This window comes from Cynocephalus volans, chromosome 13 (genome assembly GCF_027409185.1).
Source record: "Cynocephalus volans isolate mCynVol1 chromosome 13, mCynVol1.pri, whole genome shotgun sequence".
In the NCBI taxonomy this organism is placed as follows: Eukaryota; Metazoa; Chordata; class Mammalia; order Dermoptera; family Cynocephalidae; genus Cynocephalus; species Cynocephalus volans.
Genome location: NC_084472.1, coordinates 3,275,968 through 3,295,058, shown reverse-complemented (window position 1 = coordinate 3,295,058; position 19,091 = coordinate 3,275,968). Strand labels below are relative to the sequence as shown.

The following is a 19,091-nucleotide window of genomic DNA, read 5'->3' as shown; positions in this document are numbered from 1 at the left end:
AATATATTTTGGTCTAACCAATAGTACATATTTGATGAACTATCTATTCTTTTAATAAACCCTGGTGATTATATTTTGGTAAGTTAAAATGAGTGATCGTTCTGAGATAATTAAATTCACTCTTAACTGTGTTTTTTCAGATTTAAGACTATTTGAATATATGCATGATATTATAAATCTTTCAGTTACAAAAAGAATAAATTAATACATTGTTTAACTTCTTCCTAATTGATAATTAGGATTTCGCTTACAGTTTTTGATTTTCCTTGGGAAAATCTGCAGTAAAATAAGATGTAAATCTAAATTTGTGCTGACAGCGGTCCCTAAGTTAGCTAGTAAAAGCATTCAGTACCCCTTTTATGTCACTAGGTGGAGCTGGTGGTCCTTCATTACCCAGTGAAGCAGCCCTACCCTCTGCTGTCTGTAAAGCTACCTTCTGATTAGGCGTGGTTCGTTATCACTTCATGCACAGCACAAAATCATTTAAAAAGGCAGTGAAGAAACTATGAGAAAGAACCTGATAAAGTCAATCAGATACCTTGACAACTTCTAGAGAATGTTCAGCTGGCTAAGAGGCTCATCATCAAATACTAACAACTACTCTAATATGGAAAGTAAAATTATAAGAATTCCATACCAGAAACACATCTCATTAAAGTTGAAAGGGATATCAGGTTAAGAGTCACATGATGAAAGACCCCCAAACTGCTTATTAAAGAAGTAACAGCCATGAAAATGTTGCCAATCAACCAGGCCTTGTTTTTACTCTTTTTCTCTTTTGATCCAATTCAAAGAATCTGGTTGTACTTAGCCAGCCTGGAGGTACAAAATAGGTATGAATTTTTGTTAGCATGATAAACCCATTTTGTTCCTGCAGAATCTTGGCCCCATTTGGAAGTCTTCCCCTATTCTAGAACCTCTAAGAGCCCAAGCAATCTCTCCAGTTTGGAGAAAAGCTCCCTTTCTATGGATCTGTCTTTTGCTGGCATCCAAATGGTTACAGAGTGCAGGGAGCAAGCTCCCTCAGGTGGTGCAGAGTCTCTCTTCCCAAGGATGAAAACCTGGGTAGCAAAGGCTGAGGAAGCTGTCCCCACAGCATCCTGAGCCCTGGCGAGCCTGCAATGTACATTTCTCCAGGCATGGCCACTCTCAGGGGCCCACAGCTCTTCCTACAAGTTCAACTTTTATCAACCTCCTCTCCTCAGCTTAGGCTGCCAGGTATCCATAGGTATCCTCAACCTCCACATAAAGGTAAGAAGGATGATGCTTTGAAAATATTAAACCAATGTATTTCTCGTTTCTTTCCCTTGTAAGCCATGTCCCGTGGCTGCTGCTTTGGAAGGGGAAAAGGTAGATCAGAAAGAGGAAACTATAGTACCAGGGTCAAGGGTTCAGATCTCTGTACCAGCCACAGCCAGCCACTAGAGAAGAAGAAAAAAAAAAAGGAAATGATAAGAAAACACCCATCTAGAAAGGAAAGGAATGCTGACCCTTGGAGTTTTCTGGCTCCTGGGGATTGTGCAGGGAATATGATGGAGCACGTGGGAAACAGCAGAGAAGGGGTCTGTTACGGGCTGAAGTGGGTCCCCCCAAGATTCAGATGTTGAAGTCCTAATCCCCAGTATTGCAGAATGTGACTGTGTTTGAAGATAGGGTCTTTAAAAAGGTAATTGAATTAAAGTGAGGTCATTAGTGTGGGCCCTGATCTGATATGACTGGTGCCCTCATAATAGGAAATTTGGACACAGACAGGAACAGAGAGAAGAGCATGAGAAGACAGAGGGAGACGGTGGCCACTACAAGATGAGGAGCGTGGCCACAACAGAAACCAACCCTGCTTACCCCATGATGGTGGATTTCTAACCTCCTGAACTCTGAAGAAATCAGTTCTGTTGTTTAAGCCACCCCCTGTGCGGTACTTTGTTATGACAGCCCAAGCAAATAGCAAGCTATTACAGGCCCGACTTCTCTCTCCTAGCTGATGGGAGGGAGAGATCTGATGTGAGAACAGGCTGAAGGGATGAAGGGACACTGGGAGCAGGAGGTTTTCTGACCCCCTTCCCACTGGGATTCTGAGAAGAGAATACCTCAGAATCCTGAAGCCAGCACAGGGCATCCCATTCCAGTGCAGTTGGTAGCATAGTCAGGCATGCAAAGACAAGCGCTCTGCTCCCCAGATCTGCCTCAGCTTCTGGAGGCCATTGGACTGTCTGTGGCAGAAAGCGTAATAAAGAATCATAGGTGGGTGCTTCCAGTTTCCACCATGATTAAGGGTTTCTATGCATAAAGTCTGATGTCTTCCTTAGTGTTCCTTGCATCTTGGGATAGAAAGGAATCTCAGACCTTGTTAAGGTGACACTGACTTCTGAGGAAGAGGTCCATTTGAAGAAGAGTGCAGATCCAAAAATACTTTGGGAGATCCAAAAAGAGCTGCAATTTTAAAGTCTACTATCGGGCTGGTAGGTTAGCTCAGTTGGTTAAAGTGTGGTGTTATAACACCAAGGATAAGTTTGGGATCAGTATACCAGCCAGCCTCCAAAAAAATAAAAATCTTCTACTGTCATACCACTTCACCATCTAGGCTCCAACAGGATTTTAGTTGGAGGTTGTGCATGTTGTCTTTTTTATCTGATCTGTGATTAAAGCAATGATATTAGAAGACCTGGGAAAACCATCAATTTCATAAAGTTAGAAATGGGAATGGTTTGTAAAATCTTACAGCCAAATCCTGATGCTGGATGGTACTTTGCTTGTATATTCCTAAACTGGTTAGTGTAAAATAGTTCCACCAGCTCTGAGACACCACTGCCAATGTCTTACATGCTGCAGTTGCCCGAGAGACCAGATGTGTATTGACTCTATGTTACATAACTTCTGGTTCCTTCGCTAGACATGCCTACTCCAACTTTTTTCCTAATCAGTCACATCCTGGAATCCAATGTATAAACCCAGTATTGCATGTCTTGTGCATAACTTATCTTATTTTGTGTGCTATATATATCAGAAGTGTATGTACATTGGCATTGCAAAAAGATTTAAATATAATCAATACAACCAACAACAAAAAAAGAAAGAAAGAAAAAGAAGGAAGGAAGGAAGGAAGGAAAGAAAGAAAGAAAGGAAAAGAAAGGAAAGAAAAATCCTCAGGCTATGAAAAAATGAGAAAGTATGTTCTGGAGTGAAAACCAAGGGTGTGAACAAGAGAATGTTTGATAAGGAGATTCTTATGGATAAAGGGAAACCAGATACTATTCATCAAGACAAGGGAAGTATAACCACAAAGGCATTTCAAGGATCTTCTCTGCAGCCACTCTCATCACAGGCCCAGAGTGCCAGGGCCTTGAGGGCAGAAAAGTTTGAAGGGAGGGGCCCAGGGCACCTCTGAAACTTTGGGGCTCACTACCCAGCATCACCTCAAATCTCTGGTCATGATATTCTAGTGAAGTGCTCCTAAGCCACCCCAGCTGAAGCTCAAGGAGTCCGGGTGTGGCTTGGGCTGCCCCTCCGGAAAGCACAAGCCACAAACACTGAGGCATTAACATGATGCTAACTTTGCTCGTGCAGAGTATGTGAGCTGTGGAGTCATAGCTACTCCACCTAGATTTCAAAGAATGTCTTGGAGTATTTGGATACCCAGGTTGAGAACTGCCACAGAGGCAAGGTCACCTTTAAGAGCTCCCACTAGCTCCCATGGCCCAATGAAGCCATGGAGTTGGGACCACCACAGATTGCCCACACTCTGGCAATGTCTAATGGAGCCACTGGAGCAGGGCTCTTCTGGAGACGCATAGAACTCTAGAGCCAACAGCATGTAACTATAGCCTGGAAGAGTCACAGGCACAGTATTTCAATCTATGACAGCTATAGCAGGAGCTGTGCTCAGCAAAGCTATGGAGGTAGGGTCACCCAGAACCTTGGAGGACAACCCCCTGCCCCAGTGTGTCTGGAGGGCACAACATAGAGTCAAAAAAGATTATTCTCAAGCCTCAAGATTTAATACTAATTGCCTCATTGAGTCTTGGACTTACTCGGGGCTTGTTACCCCTTTCTTCTTTTCTATTTCTCCCTTTTGGAGTGGGAATGTGTATCCTATGCCTGCCCTACCATTGTATTTTGAAAGCACATAACTTGTTTGCTTTTGCAGGCTCACAGCTGGATGGGAATTTGCCCCAGGATGAATTACACCCCAAGTCTCACTTCTACATGATTTAGATATTTAGATGAGAATTTGGACTTAGACTTTAAAGTTGATGATGGAAGGAGTTAAGACTCTGGGGGCTATTTGGATGCAATGAATTGATTTTATATATGAGAAGGACATACATTTTGGAAGTCCGGGGGTGAAATGTTCTGATTTAAATGTATGTGTTCCTTCAGATTTGTATGTCGGAACATAAGGCCCTGGGTATAGTATTAAGAAGTTGGCCTTAAGGAAATGATTAAGACATGAGGACACCACACTCCTAGATGGAAGCAGCATCCTTACAGAAAGTCTCAAGAAAGCTAGCTAGGCCCCTTTTGGCCTTCCATCCCTCCTGCCATGTGACCACAAAGGGTTTGTTCTTTTTGCCCTTTCACTTTCGACCTTGTGAGGACACAGAAATTAGGTGCCATCTGGAAACAGAGAGAAGCCTTAACTAGATGCCAACCTTCTGTTGCCTTGATCTTGAACTGTAAGAAATAAATTTCTGCTCTTTATCAATCACCCTATCTAAGGTATTTTGTTATAGAAGCATGAATGGACTGAGACAGTAGGTATTCAGTTGACCAAAATCTAATTTACTCTGTAAAGTTCATGGGACTGGGAATTTCTTTGGGCTATATCCAGATGGCTGCAGTTGATTGACAATGCTTGATTCAACTTCAAATGTTTCTTAGCAACTGATTCTAAAAAAAAGACTTCTATTGCAAGATGAAATAGGCCAATGTTTCTTTCCCAACACTGACAGATAGAAGAATCTCAATATGTTAATGATAGGAAACCAGAATCCACAAGCACAAACAAATTGCCCTTAGCAGGTATGCAGACTTCAAGCATGAGTTTTCCAAATCTAATTAGCTTTCAACTTGGGTAAATTTATCATCTATCTTTTGGTACAAATAGGACATTTTCTACCATATAAACATTAAAAGTAAAGTTCAATTTGGGTGCTTGGTGTGTGTGGAGAAGGAAAGTTCAGAGCTCTGTGGCCAACTGACTCCACTGGTTATCATCCCATGCCCCTCCCAGCTTATAGATCTGGAACCTTGAGTTAAAAACCCTGTGTTGTCCACTTATATTTTATCTGGTCTCATGCTCCAGATTTTTGCTCCCCTCCTTCAATGGCTTGCCACATTTGGAGGCTATAATACTAAAAATCTAAAGTCATGGTTCTGTGCCCAAATGCTATCTCACCCTCCTCTGAGATGAGAATCATTCTCCAGTTTGGCATCTTGCATGAAGACATCCTCTCTCTTCTGAGTTGGAGAATCGGTATTTGTTTTAGAGTTCATGTAAGAACCCAAATGCCCCAAGGGATCACACCAAGGAATGTAAGAACCCAAATGCCCCAAGGGATCACACCCTGATCACATAAGTCCTTCTCGGCCTCACCCCATCATGGCGCTGGTTGCCCTCTAAGTAGGGATTGTATTTTAAGCCAATCAGCCTTCCCTAAAAGCCCTATATATGTGTGTGTGTGCTGCGTAATAAACGAGCTCTCTCCGGTGGATCGTCAACTGGTGTCGACTCGTCTTTTCAGTTCAGGATAAGATCTTTATATCATTTGAGGCCATAATAAAATAATCCAATTTAGTCAAAATTTTCCACATTGATCATGACCCACACATAGCCCTTCTCATTTTCATACTCTGGTTCTACTGAGGAACCTGCTCATGTCCATTGACCTGCATTAGATCACTTAGTCCTCACACTGACCTGATGGGTTTCATGCTATTAAGAACTGACAACTACACTATCGATGATTAGGGAAATTAAGGCACCCCGTGCTGCCTCCGTCTCAGCCTCACTACGCTACTCTCCTGCCATGCTTGGGAACCACAGCCCCCTCATCCGGGCCCTACCTGCTCCGCCGCGCCGCTCCCCTCACAGGTCTCCTCCTTTGGCAGCCACTGCTGCCGCTGCTTCCCCCGGCTGCTGAAGCTGCCACCATGACCGCTGGGGGCGTGGCTGCCCAGACCTGCTGTCAGTCTTCTGTCTCCAGGTGAGCTGCGCCAGGCCCCGCCCCGCCCCGTCGCGCCTGCGCAGTGTGGCCGTGGGCTCCTGGGAGGCTCCTCAGCGGCAGTTACAGTTCCGTTAGTGCAGCGTGAAGACCTGGGAGCAGGAGGCGGCGGCAGCGACGACGACAACGGAGCTGACGCAGGGAGGCGCTGTCTTGCTGGTGCCGGGGCCGGCGGGAGGTAAGGGATCGACGGCGGAGCCCTTGGGGGGTATGCGGACGGCGGCCTCGGTGGCCGGCAGGTGAGGCCCATGCGGGGCGGGCGTGGGCCTAGAGGGGCGCGGGCAGGCCGGGGGTCGCGGCGGGCGGCGGGGGGCTCAGGTGATCGCGGTGGCGCGAGCCCGGCGGCGCGTTGTCCAGCGGGCGGTGCTCGCTCATCGCCCCCTGTGGGCCGCGCTGTGGCGGGTCCGGGGTAGGTCTGGCGGGGCCTGGGGCGAACACGGGCTCCTCTGTCCACCGGCCCCCAACCGTCCCTGCGCCCCGGGCCGCGGCTCACTGGTCCTGGGTCCCGACCCTCCACGCGGGTATTCTGAGGCGGGCGGTTCCGGGGCAGTCCGGGCCTGGGGCGGGCACGCGCTCCTCTGTCCGCCGGCCCCACCCGTGCCTGCCGTCCTCGCTCCTGGTCCTGGTTTCCCCCGCTCTCCCCGCGCGTTTTGTTCGGAGGCGGGCGGGGGTCGGCGCAGCCAGTCTCGGGTCAGGCGAAAGAGCCAGTACAGAGGCTGGCCGGTTAGCTTTGTTGTTTAGAGTCAGGCCTTGTGACACCAAAAAGGGCCAGTAGGGTTGGCTCTCCATACCTGCGGGTCCTGTATCCGCGGTATGGATACAGCCAACTGCAGGCCAGAAATATTAATAAGTATATAAAAAGTAATACAAATAAAACAGCCAGTATATATAGTATAACAACCCTTTACATAACATGTACGTTGTATTAAGTGTTATAGGTAATGTGGAAATGATTTAAAGTATGTAAATATCATTTGATATAAGGGATTTTGAATATCCACGGAGTGGGACGGGAACCAATCCCTTGAGGATACCGAGGAAGAAAGGTACATGCCTCGGTCATTTCTTGAGGCTTAATTTAACATTTTTTTAAAAAGATTTTTGTTGACTTTAGAATTTTACTGGTACTATTTTTGGTTTTGTTTTATAAAACATGCTTTATTTAGTAAAAACTTGTGAGTGTGGGTGGGGCTTGCAGAGTTGGAGGTGGTGGGCAGCAGTCTACAGCACAGCTGGGACCTGACAACAGGATGGAGGAGCCAGAGGTCAGAAGACTGGGAGGTGGGCAGTTCTTTGATAACACATCACTTGCTCTTCCAGAAGTGAGAAGAGAGGCTCAGGAGCCCCTGGGGGGTTCCAAACTGACCAGGAAAGGACAACTGTCCCTTCAAGTCCAGGGAAGCCCAGCATCTACTTCCCTCTTCTCCTAAGAATTCTCCTAGGATTATTCCCATTTTCCCACTTCCAGTGGGTCAGCATATCACCTTGGCCTCAGTGAGCCACAGTCAGCACGGACCAATCAGAGTGAGATGTGGGGGACATTTGTTGGGGCTTCTGGGGGAGAACTACCTCTTCACTGGAGTTGATGGTGTGCAGATGTGAGGCCTGGGGCTGCGGGAGCTGTGACCTGTGGCAGAAGGTGGAAGCAAGAGGGAGAGAAACTGACCCTGAGAAGTTCTTTCAGTCGAGCCAGACCTGAAGTTGACCTCATCCTAGACTTTCAGTTATGCGAGCCAAAAACTTCTTTTTATTGTTGCAAGGTTGAGTTGGGTTTTCTGTTGCAACCAAAGGATCCCTAACTCACTGAGACCATACTTGCAGCATTTTTGAGATTCTGGGTAACATTTCAGAGGGGTCTTGGTAAATCAAAACATCTCCTGGCACTTCAATCCATGAATGAACCCTGGGTCCCGAAGGCATGGTGGGAAGGATGAGGAATGTTTTGAATGAAGAATAAAAGACCGAGGGTAAACAAAGCTGCCCTCAGATATTCAGATGTCATGTGGAAGATTGTTTCAGAACTGGAACCACTGCGTGCCATGTTAACGAAGATAGAATTCAGCTTCATAGAAAGAAGGATTGTCCAACTGTTTGAGCTGCTCAGCAGTAGCAGGGGCTGTCTAGTGCTGGGTTCTCTTTCACCGAAAGAGAAATTGGATACTATTGATGCTACTTTGTCTGAAAAACCAGCATACATGATTTCTGTGCTTCTTCCAGTTCTGAAATAAGGTGATTTTGTACTTTCTTAGTTATCAGAAGACCTACTTATGATGTGACCCTTGGGCAAATGGTGAAGCCTCACAGATCCTAAGTTTCCTTATCATCTGTAAAGTGATAATAATCCTTTTGCCAAGGGCTGGCTGGTTAGCTCTGGTTAGAGCACAGAGTTACAACACCAAGGTTAAGGTTTCATAACCCCTAAGGACCAACTGCCCAACCCCCCCCAAAAACAAGACTTTAAGTGATTTTTTTGTGAGCCTCAAATTAGTGTCTGTGAAGGTGCTTCCAAAACCAAAGTGTGACACAAACACAGAGTGCCGTTATCATTTCCCAGATAGTAAAGTCTGATTTATATTTGTTTGCCTAAAGAAAAAGCAAAACAAAAAGGCAAAAAAATGTAAACTCCAATTTAAAGAATGTAGATGATTCCTTAAAGTTCTTTGTATCTTTTGACCCATGGGTAGTTAAAACAAACAAACAAAAAAGTGATGTTAATCAAAACAAATAGGACTCAGCATGCTGGGTGCACTTAATTCTCTTATTTCTCCAATTGCAAATTCAGAGGAATCTAGTATCTTTTAAAATTGAAACTTGGAAATTTCTCAGTGCGCTCCATGAGACAAGACTGCAGCTGAGCTGAGTGTGTAATTTTGGGGAGTCAGAGTTCAATTGTGATGTCGACTAGGTCGCTCTAACTGGTGTTGAGCCTCACAAGCCTGGAAGTCGAGCTTTCCCGTCTTTCCTGTGACTGCATGTGCAGGTCTTCACCTGCTGCAGCCCCGCCGCCCCCGCTCCTCCTGCATCCTGGTGTTTGCTGCCTGGAGAGCAGGGGCTTTGTTCTCCCACAGTGCTGGAAGACTTCTGTTCAGAGGTGCCAAGCTCCTGAGTTAGGTAATAAGGACTTCTTTGGGCCCACCCAGCAGGCAGGAAGCAGATGCCGTGTGCAGAGTGAGTTCTGGGACCCCGTGTTCCTCTGGCCACTTCAGTGTCAGTGGAAATGAGATGTCCTGCCTGCTTTGTGCTTTCACATGGCACACTGGGAGCCCCCTGCCCAGCCATTTCACTTCTTGTGGAGATGACTAAGGCAGCCATTTGCGTGGGCACCTGTGAGAGGCTGGTCAGACCACACCATTATCTCCTCTCACAAACACTGCGGCGTTGTCTCCTGCATATCTCGCCTGCAACCCAGCACAGGGCAGTCACTGTGCCCTCTTCAGGCCCAAGCCTCCTTCTCAGTGCTAAGGTCTTTTGTTCAGAAGCTTTATTGTCCCCTTGTTCTGGAGTGCTGTTCATAGTGGCTGTGGTACGGCATGGGTATTTGGGAAAGAGGAGGATGTAGTTTTACAGCATATTGAATTCTAACCTAAATTTCTTTTTTCTTTTTTTTTTGACCAGTAAGGGGATCCCAACCCTCGGCACGGGAGAACACGCACCACGCTCAACCAGTGAGCGCACCGGCCATCCCAATATAGGATCCAAACCCACGGCCTCGGCACGACCAGCACCACACTCTCCCGAGTGAGCCACGGGGCAGGCCCGAATTCTAACCTAAATTTCTTAGCAGGTGCGAATGTGAGCAAAATTAATTTTGCATTCCGCCAAAATTAAAAAGTGAGATGGAGATGAGACAGAAAATATTTATCCCTTTATAAAAAGGGATAAATCTCTCTAAGCATTGACAGTACTCTTTGCTTTTAAAGAAAAAAGCAAACTGAGCAAGTAATTTGGTTCATTTGTATGAGTATAGAATTCTTTTGTGTTTTTTCTTCTGTTTGATTTGCAGAGAGTTTCCATTAACTTTGCTATGAGATATGCGTGACCCTTTAGAAAGCATTCCATGGACCACTCAGAGGGCAGTCCGGCTGTGGAAAGAATTGCTTTCCACCACAGTCATGGTGGGGCCTTGTGATTTGACAACAGACTTAGTTCTTTATGGCAGTGCCTCTGCTTGATGAGTTGCCTCAAACTTCTTTATCTCATTTGTTCTAATTCCAAAGCATCAGTGCCACTTATAAAACCAACGGATTGCTGATTGCCAGCTTCCACACTGTATTCACAGATGTTCACATTTCTTTCTAGTAACTTTTATTGTCAGAGTAGTATATGCACATAGTAACTTTTATTGTCACAGTAGTATATGCACACTTAAAAAAAATGATCTCGTACAAGAGGCTTATTGTGAAAAGCCTGCTGCTGCCTTACCCTTTCCCATTTCTAGTCCCTCTTCTTGAAGGTAACCACTTTATTATGCTTAAACTGCCTTTTAAAAAGTTACACACTTTATTTTTTAGAGCAGTTTTAGACACTGCAAAATCGAAAGAGGCGTACAGAGAGCTCCCTTATACCTCTTGTCCTGAGCATGCACAGCCTCCCCTGTTATCAACATCCCCCACTAGAGGGTACATTTGTTACAATCAACGAACCTACTAGGTTGACAATCATTATCATCCAGAGTCTGTAGTTTACACTGGGGCTCCCTCTTGGTGTTGTACCTTCTGTGGGTTTGGACAAATGTGTGCTGACCTGTGTCCACTCTTGTATCATATGGAGTAGTTACACTGCCCTAAAAATCCTCTTTGCTCTGCCTGTTCCTCCCTCCCCTCAACCCCTCGCAACTTTTTACTGTCCCCATAGCTTTGCCTTTCCCAGAATGTCACAGAGTTGAAATTGTAAATATGTATCCTTTTCAGATTGGCTTCTTTCACTTAGTAATATGCATTTAACTTTCTTCCATGTCTTTTCATGGCTCGAAAGATCATTTCTTTTGAATGCTGAATAATTTTCCATTGTCTTGATGTCCCACAGTTTATTTATCCATTCACCTACTGAAAGACATCTGGGTTGCTTCCCAGTTTTGGCAATTATGAATAAAGCTTCTGTAAACAACCGTGTGCAGATTTTTGTGTGGACATGTGGTTTTAACTCATTTGGTTAAATACCAAGGATTGTTTAAGTATGTTTAGTTTTGTAAGAATCCACCAAACTGCCTTCCAAAGTGGCTGTGCCATTTCACATTCCCACCAGCAATGAATGACAGTCCCTGTTGCCCCATGTCCTTGCCAGCATTTGGTGTGTCCATATTTTGGATTTTAGTCATTTTAACAGTTATGTAGTGAACTTAATGATTTTTTAAATTTGTTGTAATTTATAATTCCATAAAACGATGTACAGCATCTTTTTATAAACTCATTTTCCATCTTTGTATCTTCTTTGGTGAGTATCCATGTCTTTTGCCCATTTTTAGTTGGGCTGCTCGTTTTCTTATTGTTGCCCTTTAAGAATTCCTTGTGTATTTTGGAAAAAAGTCCTTTGTCAGTTATGTCTTTTGCACATATTTTCTTCCAGTCTGTGGCTTGGCTTCTCATTCTCTTGATATTGCTATATTTTGGTTTTTCAGATTTAGACATTTTATTGATTGCTGCTATCATAGATGAGGATTTAGCTCATAACTTTGCAGCCCCTCCCAATGTTGTGATATCATTGTTTTAAGTTCCTTTCATGGTTCTTGCTTTTATTTTAATAATGCATTGGTTTTTATTTCCTGTTTTGTCAACTATACAACTGAAATTTGAGAAGGATGAAGATTAGAGGGAAATTAGATTTGAAAATAAAGAAATTATTGAACTCTTTGAGAAAATTTATGAAGAATGATGGTAAAAAAAATTTCTAGTAGTTTGGGTTCTTAGAAGCTGTGTAAGCAAGTTCTTTGTTGAGAAAGCGAGGCAGCATTTTGTGATTTGGTGGATGGTAAGCAGGTACTCCACGTGTACTCATTGTAGAAATGAAAGGAAGGTTAATTTATTTCAGAATGTCACCTTTTCCTTCATCAGTTCATGTTAGGGAGAAGACCTAACTTCTGTGGGTAAAACAAGGGAAGAAAAAAGGACTGAAAATATTTGTTTTCAGCCCATGAAAACGGTGTTGAGTTACCTGATCCGTGATCTAAGTGATCTTGCTATTGCTATTTTAAACATACTTTTCGTTCTCTGAAAAGATTTACTTTTCCCACCCCTTTATCTCTCTGTATATTGTTATGATAGGGTTTTTCCCTCCTGTTTTTAATTTTTCAAATAAATTTGTTTAATTGGCAAAATTTTTATATATTTATCATGTACAACAACATGATGTTTTGAAATATGTATACATTGTGGAATGGCTGAATTGAGCTATTTACCATATGCATTATCTCTCATACTTATTTTTTGTGGTGAGAACATTTCAAATCTTCTCTCTTAGAGACTTTCAGGAATACTATATGTTGTATTAACTATAGCCACCATATTGTGCAATAGATTTCTTAAACTTACTCTTCCTATTTAATTGAAATTTTGTGCCCTTTGACCAACCCCCGATCCCTAAGTCCCTGGTAACCACCATTCTACTCTCTGCCTCTATGAGTTCAACATTTTTAGATTCCACATATAAGTGAGATCATGCAGTATTTGTCTTTCTGTGTCTGGCTTATTTCACTTAACATAATGTCCTCCAGGTTTACCCGTGTTGTCACAAATGACAGGATTTTCTTTCTTGTTTAAGGCTGAATAGTATTCTGTTATGTTTATATACCACATTTTCCTTATCCATTCATCCATTGATGGACACTTAGGGTGATTCCATATCTCAGCTATTGTGAATAGTGGTGCAAGGACTATGGGAGTGCAGATTTTTCTTTGACATGCTAACTTCATATGCTTTGCATATATGCCCAGTAACGGGACTGCTGGATCACATGGTAGCTCTATTTTTAGTTTTTTGAGGGGCCTCCATATTGTTTTCCACAATGGCTGTACCAGTTTCACTCCCACCAACAGTGCAAGGACTCCCTTTTCTCCACAGCCTTGCCAGCCTTGTTATCTTTCATCTTTTTTTTAATAACACTCATTCTAACCAGGTATGAGGTGGTAGCTCCTTGTGGTTTTAATTTGCATTCCTCTGATGATTAATGCATTTTTTCATATACCGTTTCGCTACCTCCTGTCTTTAAATTTATTGCATAAATGTAACTGTAAAAAAGAAACATAAAAATTACAGACTGGCCAGCTTAGTGCTCAAGTGTTCTCAATATTCTATATTCCTTTCTAGTTTGTGACTCTCTGAATACTTAGTTTGATGTACTTGTGATTGACTGCAGTATAATATAATTTTTTATTTGGCATTTTAAAATGTAATATGCCAAACATTTTTTTTTATTTAATGAGTCTTCATAGTTATTAGGTGGAGCTTGCTTTTATTTTAACTTCTTGTAGTCAGACAGCCACCCTCACGGAGATGGCAGGAGTAGGTAATGATCTGGTGGGGGGTGTGATGGAAAGACATACAGGTGTCGACTGAGCCACTGACCCTGTCTTCTCAGCTCTCCAGCTGTCACCTTGCCCTGGTGTGTTGTGTGAGGCCACCAGCCCATTCTCAGGGTTTCAGAATGCATTGCTTAGCAAAGAGGCTTACCCCACAGTAGTTGAAGGAGACTCTAGCTGTAGAACCCTCCTGATCGATTCTGTCATGAGCCTTAGTTCTGCTGCTGTTTTATGCCTCCCCATCAGTGCCAAGGAGAAGGTGGGTGGGGCTGGAGACAGGGTGAGGGAGTGAAAAGCCAACCACTGACCTCAACAGTTTGGACTGATGATGAATTTTAGCAACTCTCTAAACTTAACTGTGCTCTTTACAGTTTCCAAAACAATGTGTACAGAGATGGGAAGAACCATTTGGAAAATAAAGACAGATGTAGTAAAAAAAAAAAAAAGAAAAAAGAACAGATGTAATAAAAAATACAGTTGGACTGTACATTTCATATTACACAAATGGATATATTTTATAAGTTTACTTTGGTTTCATGTTTTTAAAAAATTCCTAGTAGTTTAGATAAGACAAGTAACACTTAAAGGGAGAACAGACTAAGTTTTGGTAGCAGCAGTAGTTAAACAGTGGCTACAAATAATGACAAAGTTGATCCACTGTTCTCTTTCATTTCTTTCCATCTTCAAAACTAACAAATGATTGAAGGTTTAAGAAAAAGAAAAAGCCTTAATTTAGTGGTGGTGTGAGGAATGGCCGGTTCCTCTGTGATAACCAGCCTTGTGTGCTCAGGTCTGCTGTTCTGACCATTGCTATGGTGAAACTTTAGTTTTCTTCACGGTATTTGCCAAGATGACTTGATCCTAGAGAGCTGGCATTGCTAAAACATTTCATTGCTTAGTGGTTTCAGTCTTCATTTTACAAGAGTAATTAAATAAGCCTCTGTTTAGGATGATGCAAGTGAAGCCTCTAGGCACCTAAAAGTACTGAAAGTCTATTAGAGTATTCTTAGCTTTTCCTGAACTTAATTTTTAAAAGTTAACAAAAATACTATACTTTTCTGTGTTTGAATATAGCAGTTCAATCTTCATTATGTTAAAGTTTAAAAAGAACTCAGTTGTCAGACACTTAGCAGTGAAGTCCTTGAGCCTTCCCATCGTCACTTCAGATTTGGGATGTTCAGATATGTGGGCTCAGTAGCTGTTTTGGTGGTGGGTCCAGAGCTGCTGGGCTTCGTCTTTTTTTTTTCCCCCCTGTTATCCTACTGTTGATTTCTCATTTACTTATATTATGATCAAAGAGCATGTTATGAATTATTTCAATTCTTTTAAATTTGTTAATTTTTTAACTGAGCCAGTATTTGGTCTATCTTGGTGAATATCCCATGTACAATGAAAAAAAAGTATATTGTGCTGTTGGGCAGTTTTTTATACATGTCAGTTAGATTCAGTTGGTTGATGGCGGTGGTCAGTTTTTCTATATCCTTGCTGATTTTGTATGCAATCATGTTACTCTACTACTGAGAGAGGAGTGTTGAAGTCTCCAGCTATAATTGTAAGCTTTTCCGATTCTACTTCTTGTTCTATTCATGTTTGCCTCATGTATTTTGAGGCTCTAGTGTTAGGTGTATACACATTAAGGATCATTATATCTTTTTGGTTAATTGCCTCTTTTATTATTATGTAATGTCCCTCTTTATCTATATAGAATTTTCCTTAATCTAAGGTCAGAAACGCCTGTTGTTTGATTTATATGGACACTTTAGCTTTCATTTTCATTTGCATTTCATTTGATAACATACCTCATACCATCGTTATATGGTATAAGTTATGTTTCCATTCCTTTACTCTTGAGCTACTTTATAATTTTATTTGAAGTGGGTTTTCTGTAGGCAGCATATAATTGGGTCGTGTTACTTTATCCAGCCTTACAGTCTGTTTTTTTGTTGGTAAATGTAAGTATTTCAATGCAGTCATTAGTATGATTCTTTACATTAAGTTGCAAGTTACAGAAAGAGACGGTTACTTATGTGAAGGACATTTTTTGGTTTGCATAACTGGAAGGCTAGCAACAGGCCAAGCTTCAGAGTTGATTTGATTTAGCAACTCAACAATACCATTAAGAATTTGGCTCCCTCCTTTACCCTGCTGTCTGAGTTGCACCTTCCTCTTGTGAGCACAGAGTGGTTGCCAGCCATCCCTCCTCTCACATGATTTCTCACTCCTTTATCTGGGCAGTTTTAGAAGCTGCCTGGAATATGTTTTCTTGTGCATCATTGATGTTAGTCAAGGTGTGTGCCCCTGCCTTGAACTAGCTACTGTGGCTGGGGTGGGATTATTCCGAATAGCTCAGGCTGGGAGTTGGGTGACCCCTGAAGCACAGGCTATGGGAAGAGGTACAGAAACCCCAGTCAGAACTGGGCAGGTATCTAGAGGAGGAGGAGGTGGACGAAAGGCAATGGCCACATTGTCCACGATGTCCTGTGATTCGAAGTCATTTGGGTCTCATTTATAAAAGTGCTTGCTTTTTTTTTTCATTTTTTTCTTCTGTCTTTAGGGACTGTTACAACAACCAAATGGACAGGCATTCCAGCTCCACGGGAACTTGCAGTAACTAACTCAAGAGAGAGGTCTGTGCCATACGGACCCTCCAACCCCAGGAAGTCATTGTCCAGTCCAACTTCTTCCAGGACTGTCCCCCCTGTCAAGCCCCCAAGGAGCATTTTCACAAAACCCAAGCAAGAGAATGAAGGTGCGGAGAAGGCTGTGCTTGAGTCCCAAGTTCAGGAACTTTTGGCAGAAGCCAAAGCAAAAGACAATGAAATTACCAAGCTTCAAAGTGAACTAAGGAAATGCAAAGAGGAAAGGGATCTGAGCACTGAAGGGAGTGATGCTTCAGACCCAAATGTAGATGGAACATCTGTGTCCCCAGGTGACACAGAACCTTTGATCAGAACTCTTGAGGAGAAGAACAAAAACTTTCAGAAAGAGCTTGCTGATATAGTGGAGGAAAACCGGGCCTTGAAGGAGAGACTGACTTATCTTGAGCAGTCACCAAATTCAGAAGAGGCAGCAAGTCACACCTGTGACAGCAGCTGCCCGATATCCTTAATTCAAGAGTCAAGCTTCGGAGGCCAAACTGGAACTCAATTGTCAAGTGAAAGCGATGAGTATAAAAAACATGTACATGAAAATGCATTACAGACATCGGATTCTTCAAGTAGTGCTGTTACCAAAGCTTCTTTGTCACGAGATGCCTCTGATTTTGAGCACATTACAGCAGAGACACCCTCTAGGCCCGTCTTCCACTAGCAACCCCTTTAAGAGCTCCAGGTGTTCTACCACTGGGAGTTCCCCTAACAACATGAGCGAATTGTCCTTGGCTTCCCTCACAGAGAAGATACAAAAGATGGAAGAAAATCACCATAGCACCGCAGAAGAACTACAGGCTACTCTGCAAGAGTTATCAGATCAGCAGCAAATGGTGCGGGAACTGACAGCTGAGAATGAGAAACTGGTGGATGAGAAGACGATTTTAGAGACATCCTTTCATCAGCATCGAGAGAGGGCAGAGCAGCTAAGTCAGGAAAGTGAGAAGCTGATAAATCTTTTGCAAGAACGAGTAAAGAATGAAGAGCCCAACATTCAAGAAGGAAAAATCCTTGAACTAGAGCAGAAGTGCACAGATATTCTTGAACAGGGCCGCTGTGAAAGAGAGAAGCTGCTCAGCATTCAGCAGCAGCTGACCTGTGGCTTGCAGAAGGTCGAGGAAGAAAACCAAGGAGCTTTAGAAATGATTAAACACCTGAAAGAAGAAAATGAAAAACTGAACGCGTTTCTGGAACTGGAACAGCGTAATAACAGTGTGATGGCCAAGACTCTGGAAGAATGTAGCATTACCTTGGAAGGGTTGAGGATGGAGAATGTGTCTTTGAAGGCTCATTTGGAGGGTGAGAAGCCAAAAGCCGTGGAGACCAGTACCATGGGGCAGATGGCAGAGAGGTGTGAAGTTCAAGAGATGCTGAAAGTAGCTCGAGCTGAGAAAGAGCAACTGGAACTGTCTTGCACCGAGCTCAGAGAAGAATTACTAAAGGCGAATGGTGAAATTAAACGTCTCCAGCCTGCTGGCCAAGGTAAGAAGAGAGATGTCTCTACCGGTATTTGCTCACCCTTGTTAACATTTCTCTCCTTGGCTTTTAAATTCACAGAGCAATTCTGACTTTGAAAACCTGTTAGATGCTACACAGATTGGCATTGGGGATACAAAAGTGAAGCACCCGAATTTCTGACCACAGGCAGTTCAAAGTGTGGTGGGATTTAGTGAATCAAATCAGAGAGTACGATGCAGAGATAAAGAATACCGTGGAGACTATGCCCAGAGTCTAGCGCAAGGGAGGGACACCTAGTATAATATGGGGAGAGAGGCTAATATAGGAGGACTTTCTGGAAGAGGTGGCAACTGAGCTGAGTCTTGAAGACTGAGTGAGAGTTCGCCCGGTCTATCAGTTAGCATGCTGTTAGCTGCTAGTAATGGACAATTAAAGTCCCCCCCACCAATTTTCCCACCAAGTAATAACATAACCACTAGTTTGTTGTTTTCTTCCAGATGTATGTGCGTTGTATGCGTGTGTGTCTCTCACAGGTCAAAATAAATTTAGAATCATCTTTTGCGTGTTATTAACTTTTTATTTTGCATTTAACATTTTCTGAGCATATTCTTATCATTATTCTTTTAAACACTATTTTAAAGGCCAGATGGTATTTTATTATATAAATATTTTGTATTTATTTACCAGTCCCGTATTGTTGAACATCTGTATATTATCGAACATTTATGTTCTTTCCAGTCTTTCAATATTGTAAGTAATTTTTTTTATCTCTCTGATTATTTCTTTTGGAAAAATTCCTAGACATTGACTTACTGAATCAAAGAGTGTAAACTTTTTAAAGACTTTCGACACATTCATTCAGATCGTCCTTGAGAAATACTATGCTTGTTTGTTCCCACCAGCAGTTCATGAGAGGTTTGTTTCCCTGAGCCTTTGCCAACACTTGACACTAAATTGCTGTGTCATTCAAATCTGTTAATCAGTTCCTTTCTTTTTTAACCTCTTTTGCTTGGAAAGGTCTTCCCCTGCCCTGCCCAAGATCAAATAAATAATCACTTTTTTCATTTTTTAAATAATCCTTGAATCAGTCTGGAATTTTGTTACATGATGCGAGATTTGTAGTGACTGTCTGGTGTTCTGTCCACCTCACAAAGCAGTGCTGGCAGGTGCAGAGATGGCTTCCTATTTCCTGCTTCCTCCAGGCTTTGGGTCTGTGATTTTGGGATCCACTGGTGAGAGAGGTTAAAAAA

At 42.9% G+C, this 19,091-nt stretch overlaps 2 protein-coding genes across 2 annotated transcripts; one reads left to right on the top strand and one right to left on the bottom strand.

Moving 5' to 3' along the window:
* Nucleotides 1-6,048: 6,048 nt before the first annotated feature.
* LOC134362137 (basic proline-rich protein-like) lies at nucleotides 6,049-9,244 on the bottom strand. Its single transcript, XM_063077463.1, has 3 exons — nucleotides 9,210-9,244; nucleotides 7,791-7,848; nucleotides 6,049-6,906 (listed from the first exon to the last, which is right to left on the bottom strand). The coding sequence occupies exons 1-3, from the start codon at nucleotides 9,242-9,244 to the stop codon at nucleotides 6,049-6,051; spliced, it is 951 nt and encodes a 316-aa protein (XP_062933533.1).
* A 272-nt stretch (nucleotides 9,245-9,516) lies between these two features.
* LOC134362135 (cytospin-B-like) lies at nucleotides 9,517-18,021 on the top strand. The gene is given in 5 exon segments (XM_063077462.1): nucleotides 9,517-9,547; nucleotides 16,290-17,031; nucleotides 17,033-17,842; nucleotides 17,844-17,889; nucleotides 17,941-18,021. Coding segments are annotated over 5 exon segments (1,710 nt in total).
* The last annotated feature ends 1,070 nt before the right edge of the window (nucleotides 18,022-19,091 follow it).